The 15,371-nt window shown below is 42.6% G+C and overlaps 1 protein-coding gene across 4 annotated transcripts in view; it reads right to left on the bottom strand.

Moving 5' to 3' along the window:
- Positions 1-419: 419 nt before the first annotated feature.
- SYTL5 (synaptotagmin like 5) overlaps positions 420-15,371 on the bottom strand; it is a gene marked incomplete at both ends in the record, with an annotated part of 90,782 nt that continues 75,830 nt past the window's right edge. For all 4 annotated transcript variants that reach the window (XM_079727071.1, XM_079727073.1, XM_079727072.1 and 1 more), the window contains 5 exons: positions 420-562; positions 1,493-1,701; positions 4,485-4,620; positions 5,979-6,087; positions 14,434-14,595. In XM_079727071.1, the coding sequence (XP_079583197.1) occupies positions 420-562; positions 1,493-1,701; positions 4,485-4,620; positions 5,979-6,087; positions 14,434-14,595 (759 nt within the window). The remainder of the gene's footprint in view (positions 563-1,492; positions 1,702-4,484; positions 4,621-5,978; positions 6,088-14,433; positions 14,596-15,371) is intronic.

Raw genomic sequence — 15,371 nt, 5'->3', positions numbered from 1 at the left:
GTGGTCTACATTCCAAGTGGCCCCCTTTTCCCTCAAACCTTGAGAAAACCTAAAGTCACTCACAATTAGAAAAAGTCTGGGGACTCCCAATCTCAACTGCAGCTTCAAATAAGCATGTGCCATTTCCCCTATGGTATAAAGCCTACGAATCATTGCACAATTTGCTTGTTGACACGACAGCGTGGTATACTTTCTATCATCCAATCAAAAAAGCCCTGGCCCATGCACATAGAGGTACATGCTTTTTTAGACACCTGGCCAGACCCTAGGTGTTCATAACACTGATATCTCTCCTCTCATGTGCCAATACCCTCAGGTGAGAAATAGCAGGGAAGCAGACTCCAGGTCCCAAGCCTGATACTGGTAGGAAATAACAACCAGACAGTCCCAAGAGGCCTCATTTTGGAGAACTGGTACCTTCAGAGCTTACTCTTCCCCATGCTGGCACGGAGCATGAGTACGCCCTCTACCGGAGTCCCAGGATTGTCCGCCATCTTCTGCCAGAGGTGTTGCTCTTCCCCCTGAGAGTCCATCCAATCCACGGTCTTCCCATGGCTCACACCTAAAGAAGGGAAAGGGGAGCATTACACTTTACAAATGAAATGCTTTGATCTTCTGAAAGACACCTATCAACCTCTGAGGGGGACCTGCTGACCAGAGAGCCCTTCAGTGGCTTGTTCTCACCATATCTAGTGAGTGGAGTTAGCATGGACTACATCCTTTGTAGCCTACATTACTCTCCTCTGCCTAGATGATGGGGAACAAATCAGGATGGCCCTAGGGGCTCATCTCTTCCTCACTTTGGTAGTTTAAGTAGAAAGCTGGCTCATCTAGACTGAGTTAACACAACAGAAGAACAGGCTGAACTGGGAGTTTCTGTTTTAGTGGCAGAGATAGTCTTGGCTCTCCCTAATCTATACACGTGCTCTGCTGCTGTAATTCCCCCCACCCGCCCAATTCGCCCTGTTACAGTTGTGTCTTGTGGAATCAGTGGTGTGTTTCCATGACCTGTTTGAACAACAGGAGACATTATTTTTTAGAGGAAAAATGGATTTCCTTTCGATTCAGGCAGTGTAATGGCTACAAGCATGGACAGAACTGAGAAGAGGTTGAAGTCAAGTTGGCCTTGCAAGTCCTTCTCTCCCCGGTCAGAAGCATGTGCTGTCTTGGTGATCCTCTCCCGAGCAAATCCTGAAGTAAGGCCCAAGAAAGTAGTTGAAATTCACTTAGACTAAAGTGTAAATGGTATTTTATGAAAGGACTGAATATAAGCATTATACACCCCACACTTCTAGCTGAAGGATACAAAGTCACATAGTAGTAATTTTAACAGTGAACCAATCCTTGGCTAAAGTAATGGAGCATCTGTGGAAATTTCGAGAGGCGGCTAAGAGGAAACTACATATACACTTAGGACACATCAAACCTGCAGGAACCACTCCCCTGCCCCACACCAAGTCACAGACTATCTCAGGTTTACCAAGTCCCTCACCGCTTCCAGAATTCAAACGAACTCCTCCCAGAAAGATGTTGCTGGAAAAGGCCTCCTTGTCCCAGACGGTAAGTTCTAGGCAAACATTCTTTATATCCTGGGGATGCAGGCCAGTGAACATGAAAGTATGATTCCACTGAGGGTTAACACTCTTTTTTATTACCAGAGTTTTGTGCTTGGTGGCTTTGCTATCATCAGGGAGCAGGTAGCTGCAGGAGAAAACACAATCAAGCCATCAGTGAGACAGTAAAGCAGAAAAAGGCACCCTTGCGTAGTCATGTCAACTTCCCATAATTCCTCATGTCTGTGTATGCATGTGTGTGTGTGTGTGTTTATCTGTGTGTGTCTATTTGATTTTCTTTCCCAGCATCATATATGCTTAAATCTGGGTTTATTTAGTGGAATGGTTTATTATTTCTTTTAAGTGGGGCAATAGTAAAATGCCCACACTCTCCTTTCTTTTCTTTTTTTTTTTTAAAATTATTTATTTATTTTGTTGCACTGGGTCTTAGTTGCAGCACGTGGGCTCCTTAGTTGCGGCAGGCGGGCTCCTTAGTTGTGGCATGCATGTGGGCTCTAGTTCCCTGACTAGGGATGGAAACCCGGGCCCCCTGCATTGGGAGCTCAGTCTTATCCACTGCGCCACCAGGCAAGTCCCCCGTCCTCTCCTTTCTAATCCTGTATTGGTTCTTCCCTCCTACTGAAATGAAAATACCTCCTGTGGGAGACACTATGTAATAATGTTCTGCCTCCTATCACCTTTGGCCCACCTCTGAGTTGACATGAAGCCACGATGAGCGCTTCCTGGCATGTGGACAGCTTCCTACTTCAAGCGCCTGTGTCTCTTTGCTTCTCCAATTAAGGACTTCGGTGCTCTGTGAGCTGACTCAGCTTCTGTGCAGGAAACCCTGGGATTACTGGGAATTTAATGTCCCCAGGAGCAACCTTCAACCAATGAGTTTTAGAAATTGGTGGATTAGTCTCCCAGCTTCCCTGTCCCTTGAAGGGACGATCCTAAGGTACATTCCACAGAGTTCCTTGATGCTTCCTTAGTGGAACTGAGCCCCAGTTGCTCACAGTGGTAACCTGCCTAGTAACATATTTTTATCAGCTTCCCTCCCTTCCCTGTCTCATTTTCTCTACTCTGTTTTTGATCATAGTACCTGATGAGTCAGGTAGCAGACTTTAGGGAAGGAGACTTATGGGTATGAAATTAGTACATCAAACATGAAAAACACCACAAATGACCTTACGATAAAGAAGATACATTATGACACTTGAGATTTCATTTCATGTACCAAACAGAGACTGCTTACCTCCCAATATTCATTCTCTCCCTATTTTTCTAAAACAAAAAAAACACGAAAATCCTCATTTTTTTAAAGTTAGGCACAAGATTGTCCAGAATAAAGACTACATTCCCCAGCCTCCCTTGTAGCTCATATAGCCATATGAGTAAGTTCTGGCCAATGGGATACCTTACCTTTAGTCTTCATTTACATATGAGAAAAAACTTTTGACTTGTTTAAGCCACTGTTATGTTGGCTCACGGACAGACCTAATATTTACTGATATATTTTATAATATTAAATTTTACACAAAGGTCTATTCTTGCTCTCTCATGCTCTTTTTCAAAAAATCTGAGGTCCCTTTAAAATCAGCTCAATGTTTAAGTGTAACTAGGGAGAGAATTTACTAGAAAGTTATTGGCCTTTAAAAAGGAAAAAAAAATATATATATATATATATATAAAACAAAGATACTGTCCTTTATTATCTCTGCTTCATAAATGTTCAACATGATAAAGTAAAAACTATTCCAGAAGATGTTAAGTCATCCGTGCAAGGCCACAATGAGTTCATGGGCGAGAAGCCATACCCTTAACCCACCAGTGAGCAGGAAGCGGCCAGAGTTAGATGGTAGGGCTGGGGAAGCAAATTTCAACGGCAGGATCCACAGAAAGCATTTCTTCTGTGCTTAAACCTCCTGGGAGAAAGAGTCAAGGACAGATGGACCAGGATTCAGGCACACACACTCACCAGTGGGGAAGCCCCAGACATCTGCTTCTCCTCATTACCGCCCTTACCAAAGTTAGACTGTGTGAGCATAAAGGTTTGACTCGTTTCCTTGTAGGAAAAATTACACTTTTCTAAGAAGGATTGAGGAGAGGAATGATACTGTCATCTGACTCAAAGAATTAACCTCACGGCTGGCATCACGGGACTTTGTTTTACCTTATGCATTTTGTGATGCTCTGTGAGAGCAGGGACCATGTCTTACTTTTGGAACTGCAGGACTTAGTGCTTGGAACGTGTGCATGTATGTATTTGTTGCAATGAATGAAAAATATCCTGCTGGTTCTAGTTCTTCTATTATAGGAGAAAAATCTCAAATAGAAATCAGGAGGGATTTGTTGTTTGGGTTGCCTTGAATGGGTAAGAATGTCCATTAAAAGGGCTGCATTCCCTCAAGAAAGTGCCCAGGGCTCCACAAAGTGGGCACAAATGCCCAAGAGGCAGTCTTGGAGTTTCCCCAAGGCACTCTCCAGTGGATATCTCTAGGGATGATGCTCTGGCATCTCCACTTTTTACAGTTTCCCCTAAGAGAGCGAAATACCAAGGATCCAATATTTTTGTTGACATTGCATATAGTCAGCACCAAATGATAAAAAAGCACAATACAAGTATATTACATGTAGAAAATCATACTTTCTCCTCCTGTGAGAAACTAATCTCACAGGAAAAGTTGCCAGTCTTGAGGGCGAGAGTCACAGGACATCCTGAAATATGTTAGAAGCAGGCTGAGAGCTAGAATAAGCAGATCTCTGTTGCACTGTTTTCAATGTAAGCGCCAGCACTGAAGGGGAGTTCTTTCCTAGCACACAGTTAGAATAAGAACAACACAGAAGCCTCACAGCCACCACTGTCTCATGGATCACAGACCTCTTCATCTCCCATTAAGTACCATCGAAAATGAGCTCAAACAAAATTACCCCTTCACAAAGCTATCAGAAGTGCCTCCTGATTTCACCGCTGTCAAATTCTTCGCCTCTTTGATGAACACTTCTAGGATTCCTCCAGAGATGACAGGAGAATCCTTCTTCTTTCCTCGTTTAAAGGTCTTCTTTCCTGCATCAGCCATCAGAGAAAAAGAGAGAAAGAGAGCCACAGAGAGAGCCAGAGAGAGAGAGAGAGAGAGAGAGAGAGAGAGAGAGAGAGAGAGAGAGAGGAAGAGAGAGAGAGAGAGGAAGAGAGAGAATGAAAGAGAAGGAGAGAATGAGAATGGGGGGAGGGGAAGAGAAAAGAAGGGAAGGGAAGAGACAGATCACGGGTTCCATTTCAAAATTTACAAATAAAATCCACAAAGATTCATTTCATTTTCAGAGTGAATGAGGTCTTTACATTATTGTATACTTTTCCACGTAATCACTTAAATGCTTTTACACCCATTCCTTCTGGCTATATCTTTCATTTTCGTTGAAAAAAATAAGCAAATAAATTTTAAAATATTAAATACTCCCCTATAACATATAAAGGGATAAAACAGAAAAGACCCCGAGAGCTGCCTGGGCCACATCCCTGCTCTCTGTGAGGAACAGCGCCAATGAAAGCCACACCCATGTGCCAAGACCCCCAAAGAGAAAATTCCTAACTCCCGTCTTGGATATTTTAGTCACGTACATTGTCAACTCCATGCTGGGCCAGCTCTAAAGGCTATAGCTCAGACACAATTACATTTGTGGGTGAGAGGAAACTCTTCCCGCATCACTTTTTTATTCTGATGACATACGCTCTACGTGAATAACGACCGCCTCCACCACCACCTTTATTTAACACTGTTCTAAGTGCTTTGTATGAATGAACCTATTTAATTCTTGCAATATCCCTAAGAAGTGAGGCAACTGAGGCCGAGAGACTTAGTTGTACAGGGTCACAATGACAAGGGTGATAGGAAAAGAAAGATAAAGGAGGCTGCCTGTAGGAGTTGAAGAAAGAAGAAGGTCAAAAGGGATTTAAAAGTTGACTCCATCTGGAGTTTTCCAGATTGTATTCTGTATTGTATTCTTGTATTCTGTGTTCCAGGTTAATTTCTTTCTCAAGATGCCCTGAGCAGCTGTGAATGTCATAAATCCAGACAGCAGCTTTCTGCACCACCCCTCTCAGCAGGCCATCCCCCATCTCCCCCTACCCCCGACTCCACCCGGCAGGGGGGAAGATCCTATATGTCCTGGACTTCCAGGAAACAAATCTCAACATTAAGGTTGGTCTCTAAGTATGAACTCTGTCCTTTCCTTGTAAGAATCTGACACCCTTCCCCATACACAGTATATACTTTTCGACTCTCCTTAAACGACAGTGACACCTAACCTTTTCCATTTCATCTGTGTAATGTAAAAGTAACACAGTCCACCCAACCCCTGATCCCTATTTCCACACTTCTAGAAATGGAATGTCCCCAATCAAAGTCATGGATTTGTTTTCTCTACCTTGAAGCTGTCCAAGTGGAAGTAGCAGGTTCTCCTCTGGGGGTATGTAACGTAAAATGACTGTCAGCTCTCCTTTGTACTGAAGGCCAATATCAGCAGCAAATTCCACCTGGCCAAGAGGAGACAGGTGAAAAGAAAAAGTGAGAATGCTTGGTTTGTAATTTTGTAGCCCATATTTGAAAGTACAATATTTACTTGGTAGCGTAAATGTGACAATTTATTCCCATTCAACTATGTTGGCACTTATTGGTTCAAGAGATGCCTCAGGCATGAGAAGAGAGAGGCTGGAAAACTCTATGAAGGTATTTGAGTATAACATTTAACGCTAAAGTAAAAGGAATTTGAGAGGAGATATATAACACACATTCGGTGAATCAATGGACACTGAGTGCCTGTGATGCATTGAGAACTGGACCCATCATTGAACATACCCAAATAATTCGGGGTATGAAGCAAGAATAAAGATGTCACTGAAAACAGCCCCAGAAGATACTTCTCTCTGTCTGTCCTTGATGTCTCAAGGCCTTCTTAAGTGTCCAAGAAGGGGCAAGTAGGCAGTAATGTCTGATTCATATTGGGCTGCCAGCCACCAACTATGAAAAGCTATACTGGTAATTTACATCATTAAAACTCAAATGAGGAAAAACTGGTTCACTCCAACATTGCTGGTAGGACTGTAAAATGATTCAGCCACTCTGGAAATCAGTGTGGCATTTTCTTAAAAGACTAAACATACAACTACCATACACCCTAGCAATTTGCACTCTTGGGCATTTATCCCAGAGAAGTAAAAGACTGTGCACACTGAAAAAAATCTGTACATACATATTTGTATCATCTTTGTTTGTTACAGTACAAAACTGGAAACAACCTAGATGTCCTTCCATAGATAACTGGTTAAATAAACTGTGGTACAGCCATACCATGGAGTACTACTCAGCAAGAAAAAGGAATGGCTATTGATACACAAAACAACTTGGGTGAATCTCTAGAGAATTATGCTGAGTGAAAAAAGTCAGCTTAATAGGATACATACTATACGATTCCACTTACATGACATTCTTGAAATGACAAAATAATAGATATGGAGAACAGCGTCATGGTTGCTAGGGGTTAGGAATGGGGGTGGCAGGGGGAGGTGGGTGTGGTTATAAAAGAGCATGAAGGATCCTTGTGGGGACGAACCTGTTCGGTATCTTGGCTGTAGTGGTGAATATACAAAGCTACACATGTGACAAAACTGCACAGAAATAAATACACAAACACACAAACGAAAACCGAGGAAATCTGTGTAAGATGAGTGGATTGTATCAATGTCACCACTTTGGTTGTGGCATTGCACTATAGCTTTGTAAGATGTGACCATTGGGGGAAACTGGGTAAAGGGTATATAGGATCTCTCTGTATTATTTCTTACAATAGCATGGGGATCTACAGTCTTCTCAAAATCAAATTTAAAATTTAAAAAGGCAGTGTGAGCACATACCCACAGCCTCTGTTCTACAGGTCTCCCATTTGCCATTGAGTCAACGGAATTTTGATTTTTCATAAATAGGGTAAGAAAAGTAGTGTACTTTCCTCAGACTTTTCCTGCAGGAACTTGACCGCTGAGCAATGAGTCAAGGGCTCAGAACTGCTCTCTTCTGAGAGAGGGCAGAATGAAAGAATTCAGAAACTCCCAAACCCACAAGAAAGCCCAAGGCTGTTTAAGCCTCAGCGAAAAAGATTGATACCATTACAAAAGGAATCCTTGCCTTACTTTCCTTCCTCTTGGTGGTGGTAAAACTTATTAGTAAAGGTGGGGAAGTCATTTGAAGTATTTTATTCAGCTATCTTGCCAGGGGCACAAATGAGATTAGATGGTAAAATAGACTATCCATCTAATATTTAATTATTTTAAATTGAGTGCCTCGTAAGAGGACTTTTCTAATTGTTTTGATGGTTTCAGTAAATTTTAGTTTATGTGAAAGTCACAAATGGAAAATTATAATGGATATTATGACAGATAAAAGAGATCAACTGCTTTTTTGGTACCATGGCTAATGAGAGGTGAGGTATTTGTCCTCTCTGGATCTGAGTGGGCTCTGTGATCGCTTTGACTAGTAGAATATGGCAGAAGTGATAATGTGCCAGTTCCTGGGCTCTGGCCTTAAAATGAACAGCTTCTACTTCTTCTCTTGGAATGAATATTCTTGGGATTCTCCCTCTGGGAACCCATGATGTGAGGTCCAAGCCACATGGAGAAGCCACATGTCAGTGCTCTAGTTGGCAGGCCTAGCTGAGTTCCTACCTAGCTGGCAGCCAACATCAAGTATGAGACAGCCAACTGGAGCAACCAGCCCAGTCAAGCCCTCAGATGACTTCAGCCTCAGTCTACCATCTAGCCTCAACCGTATGAGAGACCTTAAATAAGAACCACCTAGCTGAGCCCAGTCACCCAACAGAATCAAGAACAATCGTAATAAATTGTTGTTTTAAGCCACTAAGATTTAAGGCAGTTTTCTATACAACAACAGTTAACCAGTGCAAGCTCTGTTTGCTTTCAGCTGAGATCTTTGGGTAGGAAAATATACTGGCAGGAAAAATTATATGTGCAGGTGTCAGATACTAATGTGTAGTATATTTGTAGAGATCAAAACATGCATTATTGGGATTTATTAATGTTGCATTACTTTCTAGCTGAAATTCAAATATACTGTTGACTTGGTATAAACACAGTCCTCAAATCTTGTGGGAGTAGAAAATAATAAAGGTGAAGTCTTATAGCATTATAATCACACACAAAAGAAATCCAAAGGAGGGAGTCATCTTACAGTCTGCACATAGCTAATATCTTGGGGGTATTTTTGGTACACTTGCAAGGAAATTCCAAGGCAACATCCTGTCCTGGCATACTACCATTTTACATTACTCAACCAACTCCTACTCAGAAAAAGGTTGCAGAATTCAATTCTACCAACACATATGGAATGGCTTCTTGTAGTAATGATTTTAAGGCATTTTGCTAAGTGCTATGGGGACACGGAGAGAGACCCGGCTTTCAATGAATTTTCATTCTATCCAGGAGATATATATTCAACAGAAGCTCTATTCATCTGCCCGAATGCTCTCCATTCCCAGCGAAGAGCAGGATCCTCTACAAAGACCGTGTGTGCCCGCTCCCATCAGCTGAAGTGCACGCTCATCAAGTCAGCTGCATTAGTCCTCAAAGCTCTTTATGCCAGGCATATTTGTGGCTGTAATTATATAACTGAATGTCACAAATTGAAGAGTCCAAAAAGACAGCTGCTACTATAAAAATTAGGTTGACCGACTTAATCAGAACTAAAGATTTGAAAATAAATTTGCTATTGGATTATATTTGGGCTCCAAGCTGTAAAAGATTAGGAACAAGATCATGAATATTTAGAAAGGCTTTGCACTTGGTTGACTTTGAAAGCGCTCTTAAGTTTTTGTTTCACTTTAGAGAAACTCAAACTAGCAACTGTTGATTAGGATACATTAGGGTCAGAATTTATGCTAGGAGGATATGACAGAATTTCAATCACTGAAACCATACTCAAACAAAACAAAGTGCCCCTATATTAGAAGACCTGAAAATGAACGCACATGTATTTGTTTTAAGTTAAAATACATGATTAAGAAATGCACTGGGGCAGTGGGTATGTGTTTGACTTCTGTGACTTAGTCCATGAACTGACCTACTATTACTGGTCCTGATTGCTGGGAGAAGAGGGCTTCTACCACACAGCAAGCTCAATGTCAGACAAATGATGACAGTTGCTCCCAATACAAGTACAAAGAAACTACTGTGGGAAGAGAGTAATCCAGAATGGGGTGAAGAGGGGGCCCGTGTCTGGTCCTTAAAGGATGGGAGAGATGATAACATATGAAGGGGGATGGGGGGAGATGATTAGTCTGGGTTAAGAGAGCAAAATACAGTGGGGCTTGTGCAGAATGTGTCTAAGGACTGGTAGGGAGTCGGGTGTGACCAGAGGTGTGTGTGCAGGGAAGAAGCAGCAAGGAAGACGCAGACACGCTGTCTACTCTGGGGTCCTGAGGAGACCTGAAGACACGAATTCCTGTTATTGTGCTTTATTAGGGTGGGTAGTAGGGTAGTGGGACCACAAAGTGAAGAGAGGTTTACCAAGGTTGAGATATCAGGCAAAGTTTCATGGAGAGTAACTTTTGCTCAGTCCCACGGGGAGCTCTGAGGATAAGACAGGTCACACCTCAGGGCTGTCCCAATCAGAGGCAAGGGAGTGAGAGGGTTTACACTCCTTCCCCCATCAGTTATTGATCAAGGGCTCTGCCCTCAAGCCCCAGAAGCCTTAAATACCTAGGCTATTCTGGCTTTCCATGCCCACATTCCAATCCCACTCCAGCAGCCTGAGGACACCTCTCCTACAAAGATTGGTAGGTGTTGGCTGGCAGGAGGGACAGCCATGGGGAGCCATGTATGCATGACAATGGGGATATAGGTAAAGCACTGAAATCCTCCGCTGCTCCAGAAGGCTTTTTGAAGAGAGAGAGATCCACTTTCCATCAGAGTAGGAAGCAGAGTTTCCACTCAGACACTTACAGGTCTAAGGTGGGGTCATATATCATGGACACAAGTCTGCCCAAACTGCCACATAAAGAGAGAGCCCTTTAGCTAGGCAATCATTTCACGGGACCTTATATTACATTGACTCTGCCTGAAGGTGGGATGGCGAAGATTTCCTTGGAAAACCACTTAAGCTTGCTGTTGACTTTCAAAGGTCCTTTTTATAATCACACCTTCTGGGAACACATGAAAGGCAATTTATACTGACAAACTCTGCTTCTCTAACTACCTAACATGCCTTCTGGTAAGATAACGAGTTACAGCTAATAAACAGTCCCACGTCATGCAGTAAAATGGGAGTTATACTGTGAAACTACTTTATAGTAAGTACACATGGCATCTTGAATTCTTTCTCCATCTGCATTGGCCTCCATATGGGTTGTAAGACCTAGCAAAAACAAAGGAAGGTGTCCAGGGACTTTTCACCAACACAGAGTCGATAAGCAATAAGGCACTGTGTCTTTCCAGTCTTCCCACTGCCAAAGGATGTCAGTATTTCTGAACGTTTAAAGACTATTAATTCCGATCCTCTATTACTAAGGAAATTGGTCCCTGTAGCTCACACTTCAGCTCCTCAGCTGGATAATCTATAAGAAGCATCAAGTCTCCAAGGCTGCTCATGCTCTAGCTGCAGCTGATGCAGTGACTACTGCGTTGAAATGACTGAGGGGCAGACGGAGAATGAAATGACAGTTCTCAGAGTCGGCTGGTCATCAACCAGATGGAGCCCAGCTCAGCCCGAGGATGAGACACTCACGAAGCAGGAGGCGGCGCACAGAGCATGTTTTGGTATCCCGCCTCCCTGGTTTTGGAAGGCACGGTATCTAAGCAAGTCTGAATAATCTGCAGCCTTTCCTCTGTATGTGTCAGAGGGAGCTTGGTGGAAAAAGATGACATGGATTAGAGACACCAATTTCAGTTGAGTTCCCCAGAAGCCAACCGAGGTGAGGATTCTTATGCAAGTCACTTATTAAGCAAGTGCTCCCAGGACAGGCCAGTGAAGGGGTTGGGGAAGAGGAGGAAGCCAGGCAAAGGCGCAGCCAGATCCAGGAGAGCTCTGGAGCATAAGTAACGCCTCAGAGCTTTTCCCACTCTCAGTAATGGAACTGAGCTTTCAAACTCCCCCATCTATTCGTTATTGGCTAAGGGTTGCCTTGTGGCAGGGGGTACATAAGCTCCCAGGAATTTCTGGCTCTCTGCCTATGTGGGGAAAATTTACAATAGCCTGAGGACAGACTTCTAGAGAGAGCCTCTGGCAGAGGACCAAAGGAGTTCCACTGCCATTAAATAAACACCATCAGGATGTTTCCACCTTGAACAGCCTCAGAGAGATGCTTCTCCCTTATGATAGAAAGTCAAACCACTCAGTGTCAATGTGAAGGTGATTACCATGGAAAGTTGCTGACCCCTAAGCACAGAGGATGCTTGGGAGAGGCCTGGGAGAGCTTTGATATCATCTCAGCGCAAATTCTCCAACCATTTCCAAGAAACTGACTGGAAACCCTCCAAGCTGGTTTCCAAAGAGCCCCTCTGTGCTTTCATGTTGTATTTCTGACAGACAAATTAACTTCATGGACTAAGATACATGTTACTTGTCCTTCATCAGTGTCACACATCATATGATATGTTGGACATTTGCTATGATTCTTGGATGCTCACCCATTACACAAAAGGAAGCACGTGATAGGAGACTGTTAAGTTAGATTAACTGCTATCCTTTCTGTTGAGGCTTTTCATTCCATTCCAAGAAACTTAGTATTGGAATGACCAAATATTTCTCATATTTAATGTCAGAGAAATGTTATGCTATCATGGACTTGTTAACACTGCACTTCCTATCTCTACCACGTTTATGTTAGTCATGGGAATGAGGTTATTTTCTGTTTGAGGATTTCTATTTCATTGTCCATTTTACCCATAGCCCAATTAAACCTCCTAAAGATTTTCCATGAGTTATTTACACCAAGTTTAAGGTGAACACTTATAAAATCCACTAGAATATTGTATTTAACTTCTGAGTCTCAGTCTCCTTATATAAAATGGGCATAACTATGCTAACCCCACACTGATGGTTGTGACCATGAGATGTGAACGATGCTGCTACTAATGATGATCAATAAGTGTTACTGATGATGGTCACTTGTTTTTTGCTGTCTAGCATCCACTCACCATTATTATTATTATTTTTTTTTTTTAGTACTACTGTACCAGGATTTCTTTTGGGGCAATACCACCTTCAAGACCAGAGTTATGTTCTGATTGTCTTAAGCCACTCAATGTATCTCACCTCCCTAGCCAGAGTGATTGGCTCAGGATGGGCAAATAATGTAATGAGAATTAGGAACCAGGGCCAGGGCATTGGCTGGACTACTGGAGGAGGAGGAACTCTCTCCTCTCCTGGACAGTGTGAGGCAAGGATGAGAGGTTTGCAGCTGTTGTGGTGTCCAAGAGAAGCAGACCTGGAGCTAATGAGGGAGGCCCACACTGCATGAAGTCTGCAAGTGAAGCTAACACAGAGAAGAGAGACCAAGAGACTCCAGGGCCTTGCTAAGATCTGAGTATCTGGATCAAGCCATGCTTGATAATCACTGGCCCATAACTTCCTTTTATTTTTTTGAGTAGTATGAGCTGGGGTTTCTCTGAAATGTGATATAAGGACTCCAATGTAACATAAATACTACCTAGCATTTAGTGAGAAGTTTACAATGTGCCTGACACAATACTGCAAGCATCACATAGCAGGCTTCTTCAAGCTGCAAAGCATCCCTATAACTGATGTCCAATTCTTTTATCACCAGTGAGAATACCAAGGCCTGGGAAGTTAAGTAACTTGCCCAAGGTTACACAGAGTCATGAAGCCAGGATTGAATCCAGGAAGTCTGATCTGCATCCACTATCTTTACCATCATGTTCTTTTTGCCTTTCTCTCTATAAAGAACAATCTTTGGTTACGTAAATGTGACCTTTTTTCCACCTCACTTTTGACTTCAAAAATTACTGTAAATGTAGAGATACCAATTGCATAGAGTGAATCTCAGGTACTGTTGGTTTAGTTTAGAACATACTATAAGGGCTTCCCTGGTGGCGCAGTGGTTGAGAGTCCGCCTGCCGATGCAGGGGACAGGGGTTCGTGCCCCGGTCTGGGAAGATCCCATATGCCGCGGAGCGGCTGGGCCTGTGAGCCATGGCCGCTGGGCCTGTGCGTCCGGAGCCTGTGCTCCGCAACGGGAGAGGCCACAACAGTGAGAGGCCCACATAACGCAAAAAAAAAAAAAAAAAAAAAAAAAAAAGAACATACTATAGTAGCATTTAATTTCTAGAACCAGCTTTGAGATTTCTATTTCTGACTATAACTCAAGACCTGGGTTCTGAATCTCAAAAGTAGGAATGTAGGAAACCAGATACTTTACCTACTGGCCACTTCCTCATGTGAGCCAAGTCAAGAGCACACCTGCTCATGTCTGAATTGTGGAGAACGAGGAACAGAGAGAATGTTTTGAGACTGATCGTGCTCTATGGAGCTGTTTTTGTCTATGTGAAAATGAACGCTTTCTCTTTCTAATAGGATCATATAATGTATTCTTTTGTTTATCCATGGCAACCTTTGAATGATGACTATATAAATTAATAAGATATATGATTATGGCTTGATTTAAAGACAGTCTGTATCGAAGAAGAAGGATTTCCAAAAGAATGGATTTACATTTATTATATTATTCCAAAATTAGCTGCACTGACCTTTTCAGATTATCACTTGACAACTGGAAGTCTTCAGATTCTTTAGGCCTGTGACATCAGTTTTGCTCATTACTTGTATAACTGTTTGACTCATCTGGAAGCATTTCCTACCTTGGGCTGAAGCACAAACCACTCATCACTTGGATTTTCAAAGTTCCATGAGTCAAAAGGAATCTCCACCTCCCCAAGGAAGCTGTTCCGTCCAAATCGATCGTAATGCCAGACTGAGAGCTGCAGAGTTCTCGTTTCCAGCTGGGTATAGCTGATGGTATACTGCAAAATCAGATTTACAACATCACACTCCATAAGGAGGGCTCTGCCCAATTCTAGGACAGGTTGAAATGTACTACCACCAGCTTTCAGATCAAATACATTAGTAATATGAACAAAACAAACCCAAGAGAAAAAAATCTTCATTTTTCTTCATTTCTGCTACAACTGAGGTTCTATTCCATAAAATCATTTTGTGTGAGACTTAGCACTGAACCATATATCAACAGACTATTTGGTGGGGGGGGAGTCGATAAACTTCAGATATTGTATAAAAAGTGTCAGGTGATGAAGCTTGTCCCCTTTTCAGTTTTACCTGCTTTTCATTTGCCTAATTATTTTGTCAACAACTACTTTGTAAGCACACTGTTTAATATGTCAATTCTCTAATTTCTCTATCTTATTTTATTTATAACAAGAAGCCCCAAATCCAGGATAGTATTGACAGTGAGAAACTTGCAAATGCCAAACTTCATAAAGTTCAGCCTAAGTGCAGGGGTGAATCGATATATACGTAGGTTGAGCAGAAAGGAAATACTGTTGGCATGGTTTTGCCTTTTCCAGTAGAACATTATCCAGGGCCACAAGCCCATACACCCCCAAAACCTCCTGATTATCCTAAGCAAATGACCACCTGGGACACGCTTCAGACCGACTGACTCCTGACCTTGGATTTGCGTCTACACCCATCCTTGCTGTTCCTGGCATGATTAACCTTGGCTCCCTGCTTCCTGGATCTGCCATGTCACTCTGTTTTTCTCTTCTGCTTGGGCTCATCT

This window comes from Hyperoodon ampullatus (genome assembly GCF_949752795.1).
Source record: "Hyperoodon ampullatus genome assembly, chromosome: X".
Taxonomy (NCBI): domain Eukaryota; kingdom Metazoa; phylum Chordata; class Mammalia; order Artiodactyla; family Ziphiidae; genus Hyperoodon; species Hyperoodon ampullatus.
This window is presented reverse-complemented; position numbering and strand designations above follow the sequence as displayed.